At 45.0% G+C, this 26,509-nt stretch overlaps 1 protein-coding gene across 6 annotated transcripts in view; it reads left to right on the forward strand.

The window, feature by feature from the left end:
• The window catches only part of SORCS1 (sortilin related VPS10 domain containing receptor 1), a 578,632-nt gene that overhangs the window by 207,736 nt on the left and 344,387 nt on the right, over positions 1–26,509 (forward strand). For all 6 annotated transcript variants that reach the window (XM_066354763.1, XM_066354758.1, XM_066354761.1 and 3 more), the window contains exon 2: positions 3,244–3,311. In XM_066354763.1, coding sequence (XP_066210860.1) covers positions 3,244–3,311 — 68 coding nt within the window. The remainder of the gene's footprint in view (positions 1–3,243; positions 3,312–26,509) is intronic.

Here is a 26,509-nt window from a genome sequence, read left to right on the forward strand (position 1 = left end):
AAGTTTCATTGATTATTTTTTAAGTTTGAAAAATACACAAAACAGGGTAGGCAATAGGACCAGAATAGACAGGCAATTATATTTCCCCCTTTTTCTCATCTAATGGTGGTTTTAGCTGTGGCCCCTTTAACAGGTGCTATTTCTGTTAAATAGTATTACTAATAAACCAGAACAGAGAAACGAACTACAGCAAAGCAGATCTAACGAAATGACGCATCACTGTCTGGGAGTAAGGTACTAAATAGCGCAGACGGACAGTAAAGGGACGGATGAGGGGGAGAGAGATTTTAAATCATCGAATTCTTGAGAGCATACCTAAAAGTTAGCAGTCCTCCCATCTTTCTTGCTGGGATCATTCTGAAAACAGAAGGAGTAGATTGACTCAAGCAGATATACTTTGAAATGCCGTAAAGCCAGTTGTCCCCAACCCCTGGGCAGCAGGCCGGTACCAGTCTGTGGGCCATTTGGTACCGGTCCACAGAGAGAATAAATAACTTACGTTATTTCGGTTTTATTTATATTTAAGTGTGAATGATGTTTTATTTTTAAAAAATGACCAGATTCCCTCTGTTACATTCGTCTAAGACTCACTCTTGGCCTGACCTGTGGTGGCGCAGTGGATAAAGCGTCGACCTGGAAATGCTGAGGTCGCCGGTTTGAAACCCTGGGCTTGTCTGGTCAAGGCACATATGGGAGTTGATGCTTCCAGCTCCTCCCCCTGTCTTTCTCTCTTCTCTCTCTCTCTCTCTCTCTCCTTCTCTTTCCTCTCTAAAATGAATAAATAAAATAAAATAAAATAAAATAAATCTTAAAAAAAAATCTGAGACTAAGAAATATTATTAAAAAAAAAAAAGACTCACTCTTGATGCTTGTCTAGTAAGTTCGACAATTATATTTAAAAATACCACAGTTTTTTACGCTGGTCACATAATTTTATTTTGTGCATTTATCCGCCCCACCCTAAAGGCTGGTCCGTGACAATATTTTCTGACATTAAACCGGTCCGTGGCCCAAAAAAAGGTTGGGGACCACTGCCGTAAAGGACTCCTCTTCCGGTGCAGTATTGATGGAACTGCCCGACTGTATCACTGGCGTTTTCGTTGCCCTCGCCCAGCAAGCAGAGTCATTTGTACCTCACAGCCCACCTGCCTGGGAACCACTTAACCCATTGCTGTGCACGTGCATGGGGGACCTCACCCCAGTGCATGCTGGGTTAAGGGGTTCTCTCTCTGGGGTGCCTCTGAAGCCCCTCATCAGATGGACGGGAGACCCAGCCTGTGCCCAACTGAACCTCACTAGTTAGCTTGCTGCTGTATTGCATCAAGAGAACAACTACCTAGAAATGCTTTATGCCCACACGACTCCCATTTTCTCTGTGGGGGATTGAGAGGCCTATTCAGGAAAGGTGGAACAGTGACATCCCTCTGTGTCTTCAAACCAACAGCCACCCCCGCTGCTGCGGATCAGCCTTCCTGGGATGGCGGTGATTGAAATTTAGCACTTAGCGCAACTTAATTGGCACACGGGTCTGTCAAGCATATGCCCCAACCATAGGCATGCCATCTGAGGCGCCCACAGGGTGCCCAGCACCTCACACATGCTCACACTTTGCTAAAGAAGCAAGTTTTGAATAGATCGGAAGAAAGTGCAGTGGTTCAGATGAGAGGGGGCCTTACATCCCACGTCCCCAGTCTTCTGCACTCCCTTGAACTTGGGACAGACCTGAGGTCGTGCAGCTCCTGTTGGCTTGCTGTGAAAGAAGACTTCAGAATCTGCTCGCAGATGCTGGTGCCTTCCATAAAGCAAGCCTGGGGCTAGCAGGGTGGAACTTGGAAGGATTCAGCACTTGCTGGCAGCTCTCTGCCCTGAAAAACAAGGTTAGAATGTTCTTTGCTCACTGTGGCTAGAACTGATCCCTTGGCCTTCCGACAAAATCCTGGAAATCGATGTCAGCGTTTTTCTGCTGAGTTGGGAATTGGGAAGAGTGGTACCGGCCAAACGTTGTAGGCGATGAGTGTCAGGAGAGGGATACCGGGTGGGAACCTTGACAGAAAACAGAGCAGCCCTGTTAGGTTATTTTGCTTATGTAAGAGCAAGTAAGGGTGCAGACATCAGTGCTTAGGGGCGTACTGCTCTGCCCGGCTTCCCGGGTGCCCTGGCGCTCATGCACTTTGCGTAATCAGGTGGACCCGGGTCATTGCTGCAGGCGACGAAACCAGCAGCCTTCTGGAGCTGCCATGGTGGGCGTGAGTTTCAGTGGGTCTGAGAAGCAGCAGAGTAGCTAGCTCTCTATCAACTTAGTTTTATTTGACAAGTGCATCCTAACTAACCACAGACTCCCAGCCCTCGGCCGAACTTGTATTTTCCTCTACATTAGGCGAAGTCCTGGGCTCCTAAGAAGTGCTTTGTAAGTGTCTCTTGAATTCTGAAAGAATGAACTGAGTAGTTTGGGCAGAACATTAAGGTTAGAGGAAGATTTGCTGTGAATAAAGCTTACATTTCAGTGTTCCTTGATTGTACAGGTTCCTTTCCAGGACCTGCTCCGAAGGTTAAAATCGTAATCGTATATTGTTCCTTATGGAGGGCTCCCCAAATTCCAGAAGCTCCGGACCCCATAAAACATAGATTTGAGCCTGTTAACGTGTGATTGCGTAGCCCTTGTGACTTCTTCCATCCAAGGGCTTTTCTCAAAACCGGGAGGTCAGAAGAAACTGAGAAAGCCAGGCATGCAGAGGATGAGAAAGGGAAGAACCCCATGCTGAATCAGGACAACTTGCATTTCGTACCTGATTGAACTCCTCACAGCAACCCTTTCTGGGAGAGAGTAGATTGAGGTTCAGAGAGGCTAAGTAACCTGCCCTGTGCGGAGCAACTTCTAGAACCATCACTGACCTTCCACTTTCCAAACCATCTGCTCATTGGCTACCTTGCAGGGTGCACGTTTGACAGCTTTGTAAGGCTTCCCTGAATGTGTTAAGTCCACCAGGGTGAGAAGTGCCTGGAAGGGCAGGTAACCCTTGCAGTGGGAGGGAGAAGGAGAAAGTTGGGGAAGGGTCAGGCTTCGGAGGTTTAACAAAGGCACTGGAGAGCCCTTCCCCTGTCAGCGTAAGTGAACGCAGTAACAATTCAGTCAATTTTGTTAAGCACCCATTAAAGAAATCCTAAGCCCTCCCTTGGGCTGTTTCACTTCCTGTGAGATTGTAATTGTTTGAGTCTAACCATGCTGTCTTCTTTTGCCTTCAGGTGATTCTCATTTTGACAAAGCTCTACGACTATAACCTGGGCAGCATCACAGAGAGCTCACTCTGGAGGTAAGTAGATAAATGGAGCTAATTAATGATCACTGTTATTAAACACGCCCACACAACTGCTTCCCCCCACCCCCAGAAGGTTTCTAGTTATTTGTACCCTTCCTGTCTCTGTTGTCTGTTCTCCTCCGCCAGAGTTGGGGTTTATCTCTAGGCGGGCCAGATCTTTACCTCTCTATGGACTCCTTCTTTTGGCCACAGTCAGATCATTTTGCTGAACTGTTCATTAAGTTGTTTTGGTTACGTGTTTTGGTTCCCACAGTGCTCACTGATCTGGGAGCTTAATGGAGCAGAAGCAAAAAAATAGGGGTATCTTTGCAGAGGGGATCAACCCAACTTCTGGGTCCACAGAACCCAGGTACGCTCCTGTGCGACACTCTCTTGGCTTACTTTCTGTGATCCTACAGCTCATTAGCAGCGTGCAGATGTGCACACACTTATATACACACTGCATCTCTGGGATCCATGCTGTATTGCCTCACACATATAGAGTGTACAGTAAATACTTATAAAATGAATGATGCAAATCCTTGGAAGTAGACTATCTTTTTGGATACCAGCATAAAAGAAAGTACTAAGAAACTCAGGGCACTATTGTTTGCATCTTTTATTCTTTTGGAGACTATATAATTTGTTGATTTCTATTTTAAAACATCTACTTTATTTGTATCACTCCTGATTGGATCTTCTCCATCTCCTGTGTCATGCTCTCACACCTAAGCCAATCTTTGAAGCCCAGAAGAGCAGTGCCTCTGATTGGTCAGACCTGGATCACGTGATGGTCTCTGAATCTGGGAGGGGATGAAGACAACCCCACAGATAGTGTTCAGTGATCACTGTCGTGGTGTCAAGCCCAGATTCTGTTCCTGATGCCAGAGCGGCAAATCCCTAAGGGAGACTAGAACCCCAAGCCAATAGGGTTCTTGGCTCCCCAGAGGAAAGTATTCAAGATGCGAGAGCCCGACACAAGGTTAAAGCTGAAGCAAGTGCATTGAGCAGAGAGGATAAATGGGAAGAGCCATTCCACAGAGTAGCAGACTCTCCTCACAAGAGAAGGAAGAGAGACCCCAACCATGTCCAGAGGTTGAGCTTATAACTGTTTATAGTTTCTATGAAAAATTACTGGTAGGAAGAGAGTGGAAAAAAAGTTGGGATTCACTTTAACCTTTATGAGGTATACTTTGTGGCCTGTTTTTCCTCTATGGTGTGGGTAAACGATAAGGTTTGGGTGAGTAGCTGTAATCCACCCTGGCAGGAATTTTCCTTGTTCCAGACCCTCTCGTGGTTGCTTGCATCTCTGGTCAGCTGAGTTCCATCGGGCAGGAGGTAGCAGGCCCCTGACTTAACTTTGTTTGACTTCAGGTCAACTAATTTATATAGTTCTGATGCCCCTCTTCTGTATTGTTGATTTGTCAGTGCCCTTATCATACAGTGGCTAACTGTGTTAAATATCACTTCTGATCATCCATCTCCAACATAAACACAGACACATGCACACCGATACACACATGAACACACAAACACGCACATATGCATGTGACTAAGTGGGAGTGGTTATACTAATAATAGAAAAGAAAAGGGAGAGTGGTCTTTGAGCAGACAGAGACTAGTGGGTGTCCACTGCTTAAGCTCAATGGACATTCTGTCCTTTGTTGTTTCATACGACCAGGAAGGCTGGCTACAGGCTGTGAGTCTCAGCACCAGGGTCCAAGGACAAAGACTCTAGTTGCCCCATTTATGTCAAGTTCCACCCCTGATCTAACCAATTTTGACTGAGCAGGGAAAGTTCATTTACATAGGAGTGATCCGATTGCAGAGTCCGCACCTGTGGGGTGCTCTAGTCACACAAGAGGAGGATCATGAGTTGGATAGATACCCCAAAGGAATCGACTGTACCCTGCAAGTGTATTGTTCATTAAACCTCATTTTTACCGGCTATCTTATCCTGTTAGGCTTGGCATTATGTACAGGACACCCCAGATCAGTCCTGTGCTTTAGGAAAACTCTAGTGGAACAAGGAAAAGGAGAGATTCTGTTCTTTAACGTGTCAGACATGAGATTATTGAACTCCTCCCCCAACTAGGAGGAAATGTCACAAGGAAATGTAACTGAACTAAAGTGTGGGAAGTTAGGTAGAGCCTCAAAAAGTTGAGTTCTCTGATGCATTAAGGCAGGGGGGTCCCCAAACTTTTTACACAGGGGGCCAGTTCACTGTCTCTCAGACCCTTGGAGGGCCGGACTATAAAAAAACATATGAACAAATCCCTATGCACACTGCACATATCTTATTTTAAAGTAAAAAAACAAAACGGGAACAAATACAATATTTAAAATAAAGAACAAATAAATTTAAATCAACAAACTGACCAGTATTTCAATGGGAACTATGCTCCTATCACTGACCACCAATGAAAGAGGTGCCCCTTCTGGAAGTGGGGCGGGGGCCGGATAAATGGCCTCAGGGGGCCGCATTTTGGGGACCCCTGCATTAAAGGCTTGACACCTACTATGTTGTTTAAATTCAGTCCCTGTTCACCAGAACCGCAGTAACTCTGCAAACGTTTATGCTTCATTGAGAGATTTCGTTAATGTATTTACATATATGAGTAAAAGCCAGTGCAGCTGCCACAGAAGGTGTAGTGGGCATAGTCGAGAATTAAAAGATATGCAGTTCTGTCTCAGTGGGACAGGCTTTTACCACCTAGACCTGTCAGCCTGAGTGGCGGGAAGGGCTTGCTGGAGGGACACGTGGAGCAGCTTGTCTTAGATGGCTTAAGGTCATGTGCACTGTGCTCCTTTCTCTCAATGGGGCATCATAACCCATGGCCCAGTCTAGGGAGCATGTACTTTTGTGATCTTAAGGGAGGAGGCCATTGAAATAAAAATGACATCATATTTCAGTAGTATCAGTAGAGGACCAACCCCTAGGGGCTTAAGCTTGGGCGAGTGTGGCAAGAATGACCTGCTGACTTTTCAGTCATAGAATCAATTTCACTGGAGGATATATATATATATTTTATATATATATTTTATATATATATACACACACACACACACATACACACATATACACAAATACTATACCCACATATATTTACTTTTTTAATATACCCACAATAGTAATTAGCCATATATTGTATATGTCATATGTAGCAAATAACTACTATGGGTATTCTATACCATTAGAACTACCTCTTTTAATACTTTGATAGATATGCACAGGACTCAGTGAAAATATAATTCAGAAAGGAGAAAAGGGAAGGAGAAGGGACAGTATTTAGAATCTTCACAAGTGTTTTGGTAGAGCTTGCACTTTGGATCAACTCACAATGCCCACGTTTGGCCTTTAGGGAACCTCTTTGGGGGTTAATATAGAGCGGACAGACGTGGGGCGGGCCTGGGTGAGTCAAGGCTGGGGACCAGGAAGGGAGGTCAGCCTTGCTTGAAGGAAAGTAGACTGCTAACATGCTGGCCCTTTGTCTCCTACACCAGCCTGTACTTTGTTCTCATAAAAGCTGTTTATGCCCCAAACTGGGGGCTGGGTAGGGGCACAGGCCAGTTGTTAGAGATGCTCAGGGCACCCACAGCACTGAGTGCAGGACTTAGCATGGAGACGATGCTCAGTACATATCTGTTTTTGAACAGACCGGTGATAGAGCAATTTTATCTCTACTGCATGGTCATGAATGTATTCTATTTCTCATTCATTTATTCAACGTGGGTGAATTGGTTAACTCTGTTAGTCTTTCTTATTTCTGTGGTCCAGAGGAGGGAAGGTGGGTGAGTTCCTAGACCAACAACATACAGGCTTTGTCTTCCAGATGTTCATTGTTCGGGTGGGGGCAAAGCTTTGTGGACAGTTAAAGCGAGCATGGTCTGTGTACTTGTGTGTAACCTGCATATGAACTGCAACATCCCAGAAGGTGTTAAACCTAATGTAATAGACAAACTGTCACACAACCATAAGTGTTGTAATAAAGATACGAGCTGTGTTGCTGCTTTACTTTGCTCATGTCTGTATTTTCTCCTCTCAACTACACTTCAAGTCCTTAAATCCAGCACCTTGCTGGTTTAATGGTGATGGCAATGAGGCTGGTAATAATGACGACAATGATGAAAACGAGCTCTTATTGAATGCTCACTATGTATCAGACCTGATGCTGCGGGATATACATGCATTATTGCATCCTCTCCATTTATTTTTACAGAGTGATCAGTGTCACACAATTAGTAAATAATAGCCCACACACTTACAGGGATGCTAGTTATTAAACTTTAATCATTTCACTGCTTCTCTCGCTTTTAGGGTCCCATCTGCCTTACGGTCGATCTTTCTATACCTAAGCAAATAAGCAAATACAATTTTAATCTCATTTGTGTCTGGTTTTCAAAGCACTGTGATATTCTGAGCAGCACTTGCCCTGTTCCTGAAAAATTCTGGGCAACTGGCAATGGCTTCTTGTTCAACAAATAGATACCTGCACTTTACAATTGAGCTATTGTTCTTTACAAACTTGCCCATTGAATCATTAACAGGGGCACTTGGCAAATGCCTGTGGGTAGTGGAATAAGAGAGGGGCCAAGAGGCAGCTGACCTGGTAGTGATGTCCTAGGGCTCTAGACCTCAGGTGGATCAACAAGCCCTGGGTGACAGACTAAGGGGCCACAGCACCAAATGAATGAGCTCTCACTCCCAGGTGGTCTTGTCACTGACTACATCTTAAGCCTGGAGCAAGCAGTCAATTTGGTTTTGTGTCATTCACTCCGGGAGTCAATGTGAGAGGGTAGGGGGTTGAGCCACCACAGAGCAAAGAAAGGCACCTGCAAATCTGCTCCACCTGCCAGTGGATTAAGCTTTGAGATTTGGTAGAGCTGATGGTTTCACCATTTTGAAGCAAGATAAGCTTACGGGCTGAGATAAATAAAACATCAAACTCGAGATGCAGTATTTCTGAGTAGAAATATATTCATCTTTTTTTCCATCTTGTGCCGGGATAATCAGCACTCTGCTGACGGAGGCTTAGCCAGTGAGAGAGCCCTCGGCGGTCCTGGAAGGACCGAAAGCGTACTGTCTTCCCAGGACACGTGACCTGCAGGGCCTTCATGTGATAGAGCTTGCCTTGTCGAGCTGGCTTCTTTTCCAGTTCAGTAGTGTACTCTTTTCAGATCCACATGAAATACTAACCATCTTTGGGACAGATCTCCAAAGTCATGCACCTGTCAAACAGCAATACCTACTTTTTTTAAAAAAATCATATTATTTATTTATTTACTTATTTATTCATTTTAGAGAGGAGAGAGAGAGGGGTAGGGAGAAAGAAAGAGAGAAGTGGGGGAGGAGCAGGAAGCATCAACTCCCATAGGTGCCTTGATCAGGCAAGTCCAGGGTTTCGAACTGGCAACCTCAGCATTTCCAGGTCGACACTTTATCCACTGTGCCACCATAGATCAGGCAGCAATACCTACTTTTGAGGGATGAAGGAACATCTGGTTAAAGCGGGGAGAGTGGGTTAGGCTGCCTGGTTGATTCTGCACTGGGAGCCAGCCCTGGGTCCTATCACGGGAGCCACTTTGTATTCTCTTGGGTGTTGCACACAGCCACCATTGACACGTGGTTCAGCGGAGTGTTTGTGGAGAGAATGGCCATGGAGTGCCTCGAGGCAGCATCTGTGGGGGGTCGGCTGTGGCCAGTGTTCCCGAAGAGCATCCGGGGTCAGGGCTGACAAAGCCAGCCTGAAGCTGGTGACTGCCAGCCCTGGGGTGATTCCCATTAGCTGGAGGTCTCTCTTCCCTTCCTACTCCTCATCCAAGGGAAGAGCAAAGGGCGCTCGGGGCACATTGTGAGTCCCTTCCCTGAGTGATGTTTTACTGCAAACCCCAGCTATCTGTCAACTATGCAGAAAGGATGTAGAACAGGGATACCCACCCTAAGAAAGAAAGGGAATAAAGCCGGAGTGGGCTAAGTTCCCTGCAAGAGGACTGTCGTGTGACACAAGTCCGAGGATGACTTTCATCCCTGTGCTTGCAAATGTTTCGTGATGCCCAGGGGCCCCCGGGGAGAGCCGTGTCCCCATGGGGCATCAGGAGGTGCCCTGCACCTGGTCCTTTGGATCTGGGGTTCTGTGAGGCTTTATAGCTTCGGCTCCCATCCGCAGAGCGGTCACATGCAACAGCTCCATGGTTCCTGGACTTACATATTTATTTTATTAAACCTGACCATGATTTAAAAAAAAATTTTTTTTAAAAGAATGCATACCCATCAACAAGCCAAACCGTGAAGAGCCAGAAAATAAACCCAAAAAGCAAGCAAAAAACCCCAACCCTGTTAATACTGTCTTACTTCTCACCCAGATCCAGCTTCCCTGAAGTGTGTGATGCTAAGAGTTTTGTATGATTCTCTTCATATCATTATGACCCGACTCAGAAACGCCAACAGATATATACATATGTCAGGATCACGTTTTTTATGGATGGAAATAGGAGTAGCTATTCATAGGACTCTGACAGCCTGTTTATTTCACTTGATGAGTCAGGGATGCCTGTCCACAGGAATGCACTTTAAAAAATGGGTCAGGTTTATGAGCATGAAATCGTATGGATGTTGTATACTGAACTAAATGGCTGCGTGCTTAATTAACCTGTGCAGCACTCCAAGTGTTCTCGGGGCATTTTTATTCTCACAACAGCCCTGTAAACCAGGCAGTGAGAGTAGCCTAGGTTTACAGATCAGAGAAATGAGGCTTAGAAAAATTAAGTAATGTGCCCAGTGGTCACCCAGCTTGTAAGTGGCACAGCTGGCCCCCAGTTTGTTCTCTGAGTGCCCATGCTCTACTGCCTCTCTGTTACTGATTATTAGACCCTTAGCTCATTTCCACAATATTTGCTATTACTTATAGGGCCTTGATAAACATATTTCTTTTTTTTTTTTTTTTTTTTTGCATTTTTCTGAAGCTGGAAACAGGGAGAGACAGTCAGACAGACTCCCGCATGCGCCCGACCGGGATCCACCCGGCACGCCCACCATGGGGCGACGCTCTGCCCATCCTGGGCGTCGCCATGTTGCGACCAGAGCCACTTTAGCGCCTGGGGCAGAGGCCACAGAGCCATCCCCAGCGCCCGGGCCATCTTTGCTCCAATGGAGCCTTGGCTGCGGGAGGGGAAGAGAGAGACAGAGAGGAAGGTGCGGCGGAGGGGTGGAGAAGCAAATGGGCGCTTCTCCTATGTGCCCTGGCCGGGAATCGAACCCGGGTCCTCCGCACGCTAGGCCGGATAAACATATTTCTAAGCAGGTCCTTACAGTTTGGTCTTTTCCTCTCTTTGAAGCACTCCGGAGTGCTAAAGGTGATATTGCTGCATCAAAAAGAAATGCATTTGTGATGTTGATAGATAACTTGCGATTACTTTCTGAGATGGTTGGAGTTCATGTACCCACAAACAGTGACAGACCCCAGTAATGTCACCAGCTCTGGGTGTTTTCAACACTTAAAATTTTGGTAGTCTTTTGAATGGAAATGGTATCTTTTTGTTTGTTTGGTTGGTTTTTTGTTTGTTTGTTTTTTTGAAATGGTGTCTTGACTCGAGTGTGTTCTAAGGGGCATGTCCCTGACTATTAGTGATACTGACAATATGTTTATTGGTCGGTGGCACTGTTGACCTTCCTCCCCCCCAAGCAAAGGTAATTATTTCTTCCTCAGTAATCCTGTAGTACATTATGGAACTTTGTCTTGTAATGGTTATCAGATGTTTATTTATTTGGTTCAGTTTAAAAATGGCTACTAGCACCCTATCCTATACCTGGCACTGTCCTAGAGATTGGAAATAAAGATACAAGTAGGCAGTTGTTCCTACAAAAACTCAAAATCTGGTGAAGGACACACACTGAGGGGGTGATTATCGAAGTGTGGCAAATGCAGTTTAAAAATTAGGTACAAGTTACCGTTGATGTTCATGTTTACAAACTAGCCTGGACACTCAAAGGCGGTGACCCTGTCTTGGTTATTTTTATTTGCTTGGCACCTAAAATAGAACTGGGCACATGCTAAGAATCATTAAATGTTTGTAGCTTAGAAACAGTATATTAAGAAATGCTAGTCCTGGCCAGATAGCACGGTTGGTTAGCGCATCCTCCCAATGCACAGAGGGTGCCGGTTCGATCCCAGGTCAGGGCACATACAGGAGCAGACCAATGTTCCTGTCTCCCTTCCTCTCTCTCTCAAATCAATAAATAAATTATAAAAAATTCTTTATGGTCTCTGAAGGTCTGTTCTATGTCTTATACTTGTTTATATCCTAGTTTTTTTTACCTCATACCTTCCATGATGTTGTTTTTGAATAATGTGCTAAAATGAGGAGGCTCTAGGTCAGGTGTCTCAAACTCAACTCAGCATGTGGGCCGCAGAGCAAGATCACAGCCATTCGGCAGGCCGCACTAGGTCTACAAAAGGCAACTGTTACGCAACACTTTTCTCACTGCAGTTGAAAACAAAAAAAAATCAGTACAACAAGCACAATCGTACATGCAGTTTACTCAGTGTCACAAAACGACCAGAAACTGTAGTTCGCATCACAACTGCTGTTAACTAAACTATTTTCTAGCTAGGATGCTAGAAAAATGAAAAATACAAGTAGGCCCCTAGGCTTACTTAATTTTATCCAAAATATTTTGAACTTTGTGGATTAGTCTGCGGGCCGCACAAAATTGTTTGGCGGGCCGCGAGTTTGAGACCCCTGCTCTAGGTCATGATTTTGTGACATGCCATTACACTGTACTCAAAGGGTAAGAACATAGCCGGTGCTAAGTGTGAAAAGTCCGGATCCCAGTCAGGGAATTGAGTTATGTCCACAGAGCCCTATGTCCACAGAGCCCTCTGCATGCTTGGCAGCCCCCTGAATTTGGACAGGATGTTCCTGCACACCCACACATGGGCTGTTTCTACAGGGACCTGGCTCCGTTCTGCCTGAGATGCTGCCGGCCTTCCTGGGACCTCTGGGAGAAGCCGGCCTCGGACCGCACCTCGGCGCTTCTCAGTTGCGTCTGTGATTGGCTCTCTGTTGAGTTCTTCACTTCTCCCTTTAGCAAGTCATAGATGAGGCTCACACAAAAGCAGTCATGGCCCTGATGTTCTAGTAACTTGATGAATATGAGCCCAGGAAACAAATGCAGAAAAGTTTTCTAGAGAAGGCAGGAAAACTGACATTCCAAGATCAAAGCTGGGTGTAGGTTCAGGAAGTAGCTAGAATGTTAATTCCCATTATGCTGCATTGCCTTTGAATGCCATGTGGTGAGATTTTATATCTATGAAGTCACTTGAGATATAGATCACCGTCATCCAGTTTCTTGATAGGAGCCAAATGTTCCCATATCCTCATCACCCTCCAGAGGGCTTTTGTATTCTCTCTGTGCTTTGGGCTCTCCTTTGATGTCGATACTTGAGCTTATTATGAATGAGTATTCAAACAGTGGAGAGTGATCTTTTGAAATGTTCCTTTAGTATGGAGTCCTGTGCTGGGCGCTACAATGGTCAGAAGATACCCCAGATGTGATTTGACTCTTCTGTTCTAGCAACCGACAATTTCACTGTCCAAACAACATGACTAGCTTGGTCTCAGATTTTAGAAGTCAGCCTGAATACCACCTTATTTTTTTTTTACAAAAACATTCAGATCCACCTTTTCAAAAAGAGAGCCCTTGTTCTGTGCTTCAGTTGCTTTTTATTTTATTCACTGCACGTGTTGATTCATAAGGATTTTATTTATTACGTGTCTATCGACTGGTGCCGCCACTGGAATACACAAGCTCTTGAAGGCAGAGATCTTGTCCAGTTTACTTTCCATTGTATCTTAAATGCCCAGGGAAATGCCTGGCACATAGAGGTTCAAATGAGATTTGTTAAATTAATTGAATGTACAAATAAATGAATGCATACCTGGAATCATGCTAAATGGTGTGTGGATCCAGATATGAATATGATTGATTGTTGCCCTGAAGGGATCCAGTCTGGTGAGGGAGACAGACAAGTAAATGAGAAACTATATTAATGTGCCCAGTGCCATACTAGAGGTGCTGTAATATGCTGTGGCCTGAGGAAGGGAAAGCTTTCTGGTTGAAAGGATACTTGATCTGAATCTTTTTTTTTTTAACTGAGAGGAAGGGGGACAGACAGACTCCCGCCTACACCCTGACTGGGATCTACCTGGCAATACTCATCTGGGGCCCATGCTAATCAACTGAGCTATCCTCAGCGCCTGAGGCTGACCCTTGAATCAACTGAGCTATTCTCAGCACCTGGGGCCAACGCTTGGACTAGTTGAGCCACTGGCTGCGGGAGGAGAAGAGGGAGAAGAAGGGGGAGAGGAAGGGGAAAAGAAGCAGATGGTTGCTTCTCATGTGTGCCCTGACTGGGGATCAAACCTGGGACGTCCGCATGCTGGGCTGATGCTCTATCTACTGAGCCAACCATCCAGGGCCACTGATCTGAATCTTGAAGAACAAGTAGGACTCCCATTGGTAGAGGAGGCTGTTTGTTTATTGAGTTTGTACTGTATCATAAGCATCCTTAGGTGTGGCTAGCATGGCACATTGAGGAAACCACACAAGATTGCAGTGCAGTCTGTGTAGGATCAGAGTATTTGGAGATGATTTGGAAGAATATAAGTGGCTAGGTGTTGGGCAGATAAAATATATTATGCTCACTTTGTTAAAGATGGCGCTGCCCACATGGAGGCTGTCGCCCAGGTGATATTAATGTGTGTTGGGGGCGGGCTGTGGGCAGGCAGGATCATTGTAGCCTGGGGCTTGGTTTTGGGATTAAGCCTTTCCCACCCTTTTTGATGTGGGGTGGTGCAATCCCATCATGTCTCTGATAAGTGACTTTGTATTAGAGACTTCCCTATTTTGTATATTGGATTAAAGGTTTGGATTTCTACACTATAAAATAGGGGCAGAACGGGAGCTTTCTCTCTTGGTTCCTGAGATTATCATTAGAAGAGAGAGCAGAGCAGAGAGCAGAAGGAGGCCACATGGAGTAGGCCAGGAGAAGCAGCCAAGATGGTGGAGTGTTGAGTGAGAAGCTAGTTTGTACAGAGTTTGTGCAGGGAGAAGGAAGGAGATGGGGAACAGAGGAGAATAAATCTGGTGAGCTAGAAACCTTTGATTCTAGGAAACTCGGATAAGTTAGTAGCTTTGTGAGCACTGAATGTGAGTGGGTTTTGGAGCCCAGTGTGTGTTTTTACTTGCCCGCCGGGTGCAAGCTAGTATTAAAGATGTTGGCCCATCAGTTTTTGGCTCCATTGTTTCTTTACCGACTGTCCGAATCCAATGCGATCCTGCATGGGCCAAGCTGCTGTGATGGTGGCCGTGGCTGCTGGCTTTACACTAGGTTTACATGGAAATGCATAGTTCTGTGTACTGTGTATTCGCAGAGGCAGTAATCCATCACGGAAAGGTTTGCGGCAAGGGAAACACTAGGCGAAATGGGAATTTTAGGAAACAGATGATCTTGGTTTCTTGTTGAGAATTCACTAGGAAAAGAGCAAAACTCCTGCCCATGAACGCAGTAGTTAGGGAAGAAGTAGGCAATGAAAGGGGCTGACATTCTAGGGCCTGGAGGGACGTAGTACGGGCCATGAGGGCGGAGGTGATCCTGAGTGATCTTATCCAGTGAAAATGAACAGGACCACCAGCTGGTTGAGTGAGGAGGTAAGAGGAAGAGACGTATCTATGGTGACTTACTTGCCTTTTTCTTGCTAGTAAGTGAGGTTAGTTCCTGCATGTCTCTGCTCTACTGACGTCTACGGAACACCTACAAGTAGTAAAGGAGAAAGGGGTATGGAGACGACTCTTTGATGGAAGAAGCTGTAAAGGGAAGTAAGGAAGAAACATGACTTTGGATAGAAGAGGTCACAGACTAAAGGGACAGCTTCCTTTCTCTGAGTGAGGACAACCCTGACCATGTTTTGTAGGGGGAGAAATCAGCGGGAAGAGATCGCCAATGTAGGAAAACGTAGGTGCTAATAAAACTGGAGAGAATTGAGTGGCAGAGAGGATATGAATTTGGAGCTTACCCAGCCAGGGTAGAGGAGGGTGAGAGAGAGGTGGGCAGAGGGGGGGGGGGGGGCGTCTCTCTTACCGAACAGGGAGGCCGGAGTGGGGCACGCACACAGCAGCTTTCCTGAGCGTCCTGGAGCCAGGGCAGCTCCTGCCATTCAGGTGTAAGGTCAAAGACAAATGGAGCGCAGAAGTGTGGCAAACCAGAAGAGCGGCCGAGGGGACAGGAGAGGGCGTGGCTGCTCAGGGGCATGCGCAGCGGAGGGCGGTACTTGGCTCCAGTGCGCCTTGAGTCCTGCGCGCAGGAAGGCGGCTGAGGTTGTGGTTACAGAGAGACACCTAGAACACACAAGAGGGCGCCGGGACTGAGGGGGTTCCCGCTAAATAGAGAAAAAAGTGAAACCAGGGTGTGGGGGAGGGCAAACAGTGAAACAAACAGCAGGACCCTCAATTTTTGCATGTTTAAAAGCCTAAAGAACACTTATAAAGTAATATCCAGAAGAGTGTGACTTTTTATATTAAACTTGGAACGTTTATAGAGCCCAGGGGACTCTGTGAAAGGGACCTGGTCAAGGCAGATGGGGTTAATCAGAACAGCCTTTCACTCAAGCTGCTGTTAAGAAATCCACTGAGCTTATAGGAGGGGCGGCTGTTTTTCCGCGTGAGTGCAGGACAGCTGGACCTACAAGGCACAGCTCACCTCCACACCTTTGGGGAGCACTCCGCAGCCTTCCCTCTTCTGGTTGTGGCAGAACCACATTTTCTCCACGCAAACTGGGAAAACTCTTACCTCCGAGCCCTAAGACCCGTAGATTAACCACGTCTGGGAGTTACTGTGGGATCATTGTTAAGAGAGAGGGGGCCAGCCCAGATATCAAACTGAAGTGATGTCGATTTCCTTTTTGGTTACATTTTTAAAACTTTTAGGGTTTTTTTTTTTCTTCCTATAATTTGCATTGGAGCCCATGACCCAAATTTCCTGTTTATATTTAAAAGTTCATTTATTTTTTCAGTTAATTTTTTTTTTTTTTTTTTTTTACTTTTAACTGACTTTTCTTTGGCTTCTTCTGTTCCTCTCCTATTGGGTATTCATATTCCTCGGCTTAGATCACTCCACTCACTTGAATTCTCAATAAAAGAAGATCATCTGTGTTCCCAGAGGCAGTGAGCCCCTTATAGGTTCTCCCAAACAGAACGTGCTCTTGGAAGGCCATTCTGTAAACAGGTCAGCATTTGGCTTGGGTGTTGGACTGCCGGGGCATGAAGCTAGGCTCTGTCCACTTCGAGATGGGGGAGAAGGGCATTCTTTATCTCTGTGCTTCATTTCCCCATCATAAAAAGGGACTGGAATAGTATTTATCTCATAGGATTGTGGTGGCACGTAGCTTAAATATGCATCACTTACTAAATAATCCAGAACAAAACCTTGGGTCTTATACTTCTTAAGACTTTGCTTGAAAATGCTTTTTCCCCATTTGCCTAATAAATAATGATAACCATTTAATTTGATGATTTACTAATGTGCAAGGGACTCCTCTAAGCACGTCATACATATCAACTAAATTAATCTTCACAATAATCCTTGTGAGTTTGGTGCTATCATTATCTGCACAAGGTCACAAGAATGCCGAGAAGAGATCTAAATCCTCGTTGTTCAGCTCAGGGCCCAGGTTTTGAAAGCCACACGGACCACATGGGTGTCTATGTGAGCAGAATAAATTACTGCTCATGTGCTGTCACTTTTCTCATACTTTTCCTTTTGAATGTTTTACTTGGAAGCACTTTTCTGTATACTTATTACCCTGAATAGGACTGTTTTAAAGGTTGCTTGCTACAGTATTCACCTTTGTAATCCCAGAAACAAGTACAACTCTTGGCCCTTAGTAGGTCCCGTACAAAGAGCACTGGGACAAATATATTGGGGGAAGAAGGATTTTTAAAATATTGTGTGTGTCATCTGTGGATTTAATTAATTGATGTGAAGCTCATTTTATGCTGCATCTCACAGGTAATCAAAGGTTAACAGAAGATGGTTTACTCAAATGTCAGGTCTTGCTCTCATTCGTTGTCATTGTACATCAAAGAGGTGACAAATACTGATGTGATTTCGGCATGCAAATTGACACATTGTGCTGCATGTCTACAGTGATGCTTCCTTGAGTGCTGGAAACTGGTTTGATGCTAAAGTGGAGCTGAGTTTATTTCTGTTAGTGTCTCCCCGTTTGCTTTCCTTCTCTTTACCTTGGAGTGTTGTTTAAAAACAAATGTAGCAGCCCTGGCCGGTTGGCTCAGCGGTAGAGAGTCGGCCTGGCGTGCGGGGGACCCGGGTTTGATTCCCGGCCAGGGCACATAGGAGAAGCGCCCATTTGCTTCTCCACCCCCCCTTCCTCTCTGTCTCTCTCTTCCCCTCCCGCAGCCAAGGCTCCATTGGAGCAAAGATGGTCTGGGCGCTGGGGATGGCTCCTTGGCCTCTGCCCCAGGCGCTAGAGTGGCTCTGGTTGTGGCAGAGCGACGCCCCGGAGGGGCAGAGCATCGCCCCCTAGTGGGCAGAGCTTCACCCCTGGTGGGCGTGCCAGGTGGATCCCGGTCGGGCGCATGCAGGAGTCTGTCTGACTGTCTCTCCCCGTTTCTAGCTTCGGAAAAATGCAAAAAAAAAAAAACAAACAAAAAAACAAAAACAAATGTAGCATCAAGCCCATTTGGATTAATCCCAAGCATGGGACATTGTGCTGTCACCAGAGGATTAACTTTAGACAGGGGGATGTGGGACAGCATTACAGACCAGACTCAGCTGTGAGCGAGGGGACGGGGAGCTATGCATGTCCCCGAAGCTGGTATCCAGGGGAGGGGACGTTGCACTTCATATCACAGGCCAAGAGGAATGCAAGTAGCATTAGGAGAGAATTTGAGAAAATGCTCCGTCTTATTTCAGGTGAAGTTCCCAAAATACTGTTCATGCATAAATCATGTTGGGGTGCTGTCAGCTCTGTTCTCCTCTTTCCAAGGGGAAAGGGTAGGCTGGCGGGCTCTTCCTCCACGTGGCTTTACTTCTTTCTCCTGCTGGGATGTATGAGCAAGGCCGTCACCTCTGGTTTATTGGCTTCAAACAATCTGTGATTGCAACGGATTATGACTTCTTAGCTTGCAGAAGCCCGGGATGCAGTCAATTCATAAAAGGCTCAGGCCTTATTTATTTATTTTTAAAAAATGTATATTTATTTCTGCCAGCATTTCTGGGGTTAGAAACTTAAAAGAGCTTTTGAAAAGAATTTATCTTTGAATGTCCTGCTTCAGCACGCCTTTCGAATAAGAACATTGAGTCAGGCCCGTGTGAACTTTAAGTCTTTAAGTTTGAAAGAAATAAGATGACTTCACAAAAGTCTGTCTTCCCCTATCCCCAGTTCTAAACCAAATGAATTGGGAAATTTATACGCATTGCAGTATGCCAAACATATATCCTTTGAAAGAATTGGGGACTTGAATTAGCCAAGCCCTACAGGTTGATAAATAAATTCTGTTCTTTGGTGGGGCAAGGGGATTTTTGGTCTGAAAACTCTTAAACCTTGATTCCTATTTATTGTGATATCAGTTTTATTTCTTCTATTGCCATCATTTCTCAACTTTCTGGGTCACGCTTTCTCAATTTGTTGCTGTCTTTCTCCCTGCTGGGACTCTATCACTTCTAGCCTGACAGAGGAGTATCGGAATTTAAACTCTCCTCTTCCTTCTACTTTGCAAGGGGGGATTTCCTCTTTTTGAGTTGCAGAAAGCATTCCCAGCCACCTGTCTCTTGAAAACATAACAAAGAAATGTTACAACACAGAGATGACCCTCTTGCGAGGCTCCAGTGGGTCCCAGCCTGTAGTGGCCTTGGCGATCGGACTTTTGCGGGCACCACGTGCTTTGCATGACTGCAGCACTCCTCATAGAATCTGGCCTTGGGTTTCCCCTTCTTGGCAGCTTTGTACAAGTCAGAGGTCGATGCTCTGATGCTGAGATGACATATGAATCTGTGGACTCTGCCTGTACCCACCACTCTTTAAATTTGGGTCCATTTTAGAGTATCTATAAAACTGCAAGACTCTTGCTCAAAAAAGACCCTACTTACTTACTGTATGTATGTATGGCCAAGGGCCACCGCCATCGTGGCCATGCACATGCAGGTTCCCATTAGATTCAGGCAGATGGTAAAGAAACAGTGGAGCCAAAAAATGGTGGACCATTCCTTTATTAGAATCTTGCACCGGCCGACCAGCAACACACACAGGGAAAACATTTTCCTTTCACTCAGGGCTCCCGAAGCCACTCACACATTCTCCGGTTCCACATCCAGGAGAATCTTTTCTGGTTCTTTCTACAATCAGAAGTTCCACCAGTCTCAGCGGAAGTCGCAAAAGCTACTCACCTCTGTTCTCCATCTGCACACCTTCCTTTATTCTCTCTGTTCTCACTCTGCAAACACGGCATCCCCCTTCTCCTTCTTTTTCTCCTTCTCTTTTCAACTTTCTGGTGGGAAAACCTCTCCTCTAGCACATATTAGCAAGACAGTGGCCCTTCCCAAGCACGAAGGTAATTTGCAATTTCATAGATCACATACCTGGCACTGCCCAGCACTATTTTTTAACACTAAAAGTGAGCAAACTCAAATAATACAAATTTTACAAACTTATTTGCCCAACTCTTACCCATTGGGCAATCAAAGCGCATGATACAACGTCTCCTCCAATCACCAGGAAGCATGAAGGATAAGGGAGGAGGGCAGTGCGGTCAGCTACTGGGAGTACTCCCGGCTGCAGAGCACGATGGGAGGGGCTGCCCCCTGCTGGCCCTCTCAGCTTTCTCTCACTGGCCAGCCTGGCAGCCTGAGCTACATCAAAGTGTCACCTTTCCTCTTGGGTCCGAATTCATTCTTGTTCCTCATCTTCTCCAGATGCAAATACACAGGATATATTCAGACTGAAAATCAGGGTCATTTCTCTTATTCCAAAGATCCATCATAGCAGGGCAAAGGTTAAGTACAGGTATCAATCCAATTGATAAAGGACAACATCCAGCTGATGGGCGTGTGGTGTGTTAAGCACCTGAAATAAGCCTTAAAGGAAGGCAGAGAGCAGATCAAGATTGTGGATTTCGGTTCCTCTTCCCTCTACTTCCTAGCCCCTTTTTATTTTTTCATTGATTTGACACTTTCTGCTATTCCATGGCATCTATACCCACCCACTGGAAATAAAACTGCCCTTTCTTTTCTTATAGCTTCTTTATCTTTATGCAGAACCTATTGTTGAGTTGGTTACTTAAGCTTAGTTAATGTTACCCTCTCTGGTCCCATTTTTCTCAACTGGTAAATTGCACCAATAATATGTCAGCATTTCAGATTCAAGGGAACACACGTATGCAAATTTAAGATTCAATTGAGTATCCGTGGTATTTAACTAAGAAATTGATCAAAAATGAGGTGGTCCCAAAGAACTGCTGGTGGTTCTGTCCGCGTGTGATAATGCCCTGAGACGTCTACTGGGTAGATTTTCCGCAGTGCTGTTAGAGCTGAGACTTGTATTATATTCAAGAACAATCTTTATGGTTGATATTTCCTTTAAGGGAATGGAGATATAATTTTCCTCTGGGGCTTATGTAAAATTTGTCATCATCAAAGCCACATTTGACCTGTGGAAGAAGTCAGAGTTCAATGAATCCTTAAACAATTGCTTTGTCTCCAGCTTACCGGGTCCATAAAAGCTTAATCCCCACAAATGTATCTCATACAGGTAAGTTTACATGGAGGGAAAATGTATTGGAACCTCCAGGTACATAGTAGGGCCGTGATGGCGAACCTTTTTTTTTTTTTTTTTTTTTTTTACAGAGACAGAGAGTAAGTCAGAGAGAGGGATAGACAGGGACAGACAGACAGGAACGGAGAGAGATGAGAAGCATCAATCATTAGTTTTTCATTGCGCGTTGCAACACCTTAGTTGTTCATTGATTGCTTTCTCATATGTGCCTTGACCGCGGGCCTTCAGCAGACCGAGTAGCCCCTTGCTCGAGCCAGCGACCTTGGGTTCAAGCTGGTGGGCTTTTGCTCAAACCAGATGAGCCCGCGCTCAAGCTGGCAACCTCGGGGTCTCGAACCTGGGTCCTCTGCATCCCAGTTGCCTGGTCAGGCAATGGCAAACCTTTTTATAAAAACCGCCCACTTTTGCAGTGCTGGTCAACCTGGTCCCTCCCACCCACTAGTGGGCATTCCAGCTTTCATGGTGGGCCAATCACTGAGCTGTTAGGTTGCTCTGCTACCACCCACCATGAAAGCTGAAACACCCACTAGTGGGCGGGAGGGACCAGGTTGACCAGCACTGCAAAAGTGGGCGGTTTTTATAAAAAGGTTTGCCATCATGGTAGTAGTGTCTCATTAAATGTAAGTTCTTGCCATTCGTAGCATTTTCCATTCATCCTTCTTTTCTTGATGCCTGAAGGTGTTGGTATTGATCCACTGAAAGAAATACAGGGGTGGGGTGGGAGTAGGAGAAAGCCTGCTTGTAGGTGGGCTAACAAAAATCTAAGCTCCTGTCTTGGACTTAAGTGTTTCTTTCTGCATCTCATCTCAGTTTTGTGCTGTTGGCTGGGTTCAGCATCTGGAGAAGTGGATTAGTAGCCATCCTGTAGTTTTTGTCTAAGACAATCATGCAACTAGTACTCAAGATAGCACTCAGGACTCAAGTGGAAATAGGAAGGAAAAGGCTCAGTGAAGTCCTGAAGTCCGTATGTCACAACTGATGGCTTGGGTCTAAGTTGAAAGTTAGAGAAGAAGGAAACTGAGATTTTTATCAATAAATCAATATTTAAGAGTAGTTAGCTTCCTGCACTGTCATGCAAAGATTACCTTTGCACATTTTCAGGCGGTAGTGAAGAACAGTTACCATTCAGATGTGTCCTAGTCAGATGATGATAGGGGGTGTGTATTCAAAAGAATGGAACTTAGAGGCTGCCAATTCTTAAATTTATGTGTTAGTTTCAAAGGACTTTCTAGAAACATCAGAAATTCTAAATGAAAATTGAATAATGCCCTCACCAGTTGGTGCAGTGGTAGAGCATTGGCCCAGCGTGTGGAAGTCCCGGGTTTGATTCCCGGCCAGGGCACTCAGGAGAAGCACCCATCTGCTTCTCCACCCCTCCCCCTCTCCTTTCTCTCTATCTCTCTCTTCACCTCCTGCAGCCAAGGCTCCATTAGAGCAAAGTTGGCCTGGGCCCTGAGGATGGCTCCATGGCCTCCACCTCAGGGGCTAGAATGGCTCCAATTGCAGCAGAGCAACACCCCAGATGGGCAGAGCATTGCACCCTGGTGGGGATGCCGGTGGATCCTGGCCGGGCACATACAGGAGTCTGTCTCTTTGCCTCCCTGCTTCTCACTTCAGAAAAATACAAAAAAAAAAAAAAATTGAATAAGCTTCATCAACTTGAATTTCCTCAAACTTTTACAAATATAATTAAAATATTAAATCCAGTGGAGAGATCACTAGTTCAGTGAGTCCTATGAAAAGTAAACAGTAGGTCTTATGGATGTTTGAGAGTTGGTGTGAGCATATCCTATTCTAATCTTAGCACTGCCACTAACTGTATTTTCTTAGACAAATTGTTTGATTTCATAGAGCCTTGCGCTCCTGATTTATCAGAAGATAAGTGTGCACTAGATGGGCTGTGATTGTCAATCTAGCTTTAACATTCCATGTTTTTAAGAGTGTTGCTCCAAATATTTGCCTTGCTTGAAGCAGATGTCCTCATAAACTTTAGAATTGTAATAAGAAAACATTAGTACCTCTATCCCTTCTAGAATTTTTTTTTCCTTTCAAAACTCATTAATAGCCTGACCAGGCAGTGGTGCAGTGGATAGAGCGTCGGACTGGGATGCAGAGGACCCAGGTTCGAAACCCCGAGGTTGCCAGCTTGAGCACAGGCTCATCTGGTTTGAGCAAAAGCTCACCAGCTTGGACCCAAGGTCGCTGGCTCCAGCAGGGGGTTACTCGGTCTGCTGAAGGCCTGCGGTCAAGGCACATATGAGAAAGCAATCAATGAACAACTAAGGTGTGGCAACGCTCAATGAAAAACTAATGATTGATGCTTCTCATCTCTCTCCGTTCCTGTCTGTCTGTCCCTGTCTATCCCTCTCTCTGACTCACTCTCTGTCTCTGTAAAAAATAAATAAATAAATAAAAATTTAAAAAAAACCTCAATAGATGATTAAAGGTAGACAGAGGCAGGTAATTCACTATGATTTTTTTAGGTAGGAAGACTGGTTTTTATTGCCACTAACTTAGACAACCAGTGTCCCAAGATACAATACTAGAAACTAGAGAATTTCCTTCACTAAGTTACCTTCTGTCTTTGAACCTTGATTTCCAGTACATATTATATATTGGAGATATTTATAATGCCAACAATCAGGTTACTATAAAGAGTAAATAGCCTGACCTGTGGTGGCACAGTGGATAAAGCGTCAACCTGGAAATGCTGAGGTTGCCGGTTTGGAACCCCGGGCTTGCCTGGTCAAGGCACATATGGGAGTTGATGCTTCCAGCTCCTCCCCCCCTTCTCTCTCTCTGTCTCTCCTCTCTCTCTCTCTGTCTGTCTGTCTCTCCCTCTCCTCTCTAAAATGAATAAATAAAAAATAAATAAAATAAAGAAAGAAATAAACTATAACTGTTGAACACTCAAAAAAAAAAAAAGTAAATAGGCCCTGGCTAGGTAGCTTAGTCGGTTAGAGCACTGGTCCCCAACCTTTTTTGGGCCACGGACTGGTTTAATGTCAGAAAATATTTTCACAGACCAGCCTTTAGGGTGGGACAGATAAATGTATCACGTGACCGAGACAAGCATCAAGAGTGAGTCTTAGACGGATGTAACAGAGGGAATCTGGTCATTTTTAAAAAATAAAACATCATTCAGACTTAAATATAAATAAAACAGAAATAATGTAAGTTATTTATTCTTTCTCTGCGACCGGCATCAAATGGCCCACAGACCAGTACCGGTCCGCAGCCCGGGGGTTGGGGACCACTGAGTTAGAGCATCATCCCAATTCACCAAGAGTGCAGGTCCCATCCCTGGTCAGGGCACATACAAGAATCAACCAATGAGTGCATAAATAAATGGAACAACAAATTGATGTTTCTCTCTCTCTTTAAAAAGCAATCAATAAATTTAAAAAAATGAAAAAAATAATAAAAAGAAATTTAAGAACTTGCCTGGCACCGTTTAAGTTATAAGACATAGACACTTAACTGAAACTCAGGTCTTCTGATTGTAAAGTAAAAGGAGGAAAAGAGCTGACTATTGTTTACTGAAAAGCCTGTGTGAGCCTCAGTTTCCTCATTTGTAAGATGATATTCCAAGAATTCTTTCTTTACTGAAGGTTGCTACGAATACCTGATAACCAGATGTGAGGATGGCCCACGTGCTCTGAGAGTTTCAAGTGCTCTCTGGATGTGTTATCTTTACTTGGGGGTTGAAGCAGGAAAAACTTGACCTTTGTGTTTACCTCCACCCTGGCAGGGGACACGCTGGCTGTCACTGTCCAAGTGTCATTGTGGCTCACTGAATATAGGACTCCTTGAGAGTAAATGTTTAGTTTGCGACTTTTTTGCCATGTAGTGTACTGGGGCAGAGAACAATGACTGTCACGTAGAGAGTGCTCAATAAATATCTCTTTAATGAAATAGTAAATTAGTAAATCCCTGATTATATTGTCGTTGTTATTCTATCCTATGCCTGGAAATATGCTAAGGCAGTGCTGGTCAACCTGGTCCCTAGCGCCCACTAGTGGGCGTTCTAGCTTTCATGGTGGGCGGTAGCGGAGCAACCAAAGTATAAATAAAAAGATAGATTTAACTATAGTAAGTTGTTTTATAAAGATTTATTCTATCAAACTTAGCAAAAATCCGACATAAAGTACTTGGTAAGTAATTATTATTATATGCTTTAACCTGCTGTAACTCTGCTTTATAAATTTTATAAAGTTACTTCCCTACTTTATAAATCACCATTACTGTGGAACCAGTGAGTGGTTAGAAAATTTTACTACTAACAGATACAAAAGTGGGCGGTAGGTATAAAAAAGTTTGACTACCCCATTGCTAAGTATATTTCATACTCAGTGGCTCTTAATCCTGGGCACATTAGAACCCACTGGGCAGCTTTGGAAAATGTTATATGTGTGGCCTCACTGAAAACTGATTGAATTCGAGGCTCTGAAGCTGAGCCCGGGACGTAGGTCGTTTAGAGGCTCCACAAGTGGTTTTTTTGTGTGTTTGTTTGTTTTGTTTTTTTGTTTGTTTTTTTTTTTTGTTTTTTTCTGAAGCTGGAAACGGGGAGAGATAGCCAGACAGACTCCCGCATGCGCCCGACCGGGATCCACCCGGCACACCCACCAGGGGGCGATGCTCTGCCCACCAGGGGGCGATGCTCTGCCAGAGCCACTCTAGCGCTTGGGGCAGAGGCCAAGGAGCCATCCCCAGCGCCCGGGCCATCTTTGCTCCAATGGAGCCTTGGCTGCGGGAGGGGAAGAGAGAGACAGAGAGGAAGGAGGGGGGGGTGGAGAAGCAAATGGGCGCTTCTCCTATGTGCCCTGGCCAGGAATCAAACCCGGGTCCCCCACACACCAGGCCGATGCTCTACCGCTGAGCCAACCAGCCAGGGCCTCCACAAGTGGTTTTAATGTGTGAGAGACATAGAATCAATGAACTCTTGGTCCATTGTTTTCTTGGGGTTTGCTTGACTGGGCTGCTTGCTAATGTTGCCAATTATTTACTTCTGGGCATCCCAATTTCAGTGCACGTGTTCTCCCATCTTGCCATTTGTCATGGCTAAAATCTTCGACATGAACTGGGATGCAAATTTATCATTGCATTAAGAGCGTAATATCTTTTGCATCTCATCCTGAAATGCAGTCGTGATGTCCATGTGAAATCATAAACTTAGATCCCTTTGTAAGGGGAAAGAAAACACGTTAATGAGGATGGAGAAAGTGAATGTTGACAAAGATCTCTGATTATTATAAATTGCTGAGGCCTGGGTCTCAGACTGCTTTCGGAATCACAACTATTGGTAATTACTCTATAACAGTATGATCTGAGGAGGCAATGCCTGCTCAGTGGTGTGAATTGGAGGC

This window comes from Saccopteryx leptura, chromosome 13, assembly GCF_036850995.1.
Source record: "Saccopteryx leptura isolate mSacLep1 chromosome 13, mSacLep1_pri_phased_curated, whole genome shotgun sequence".
Taxonomy (NCBI): domain Eukaryota; kingdom Metazoa; phylum Chordata; class Mammalia; order Chiroptera; family Emballonuridae; genus Saccopteryx; species Saccopteryx leptura.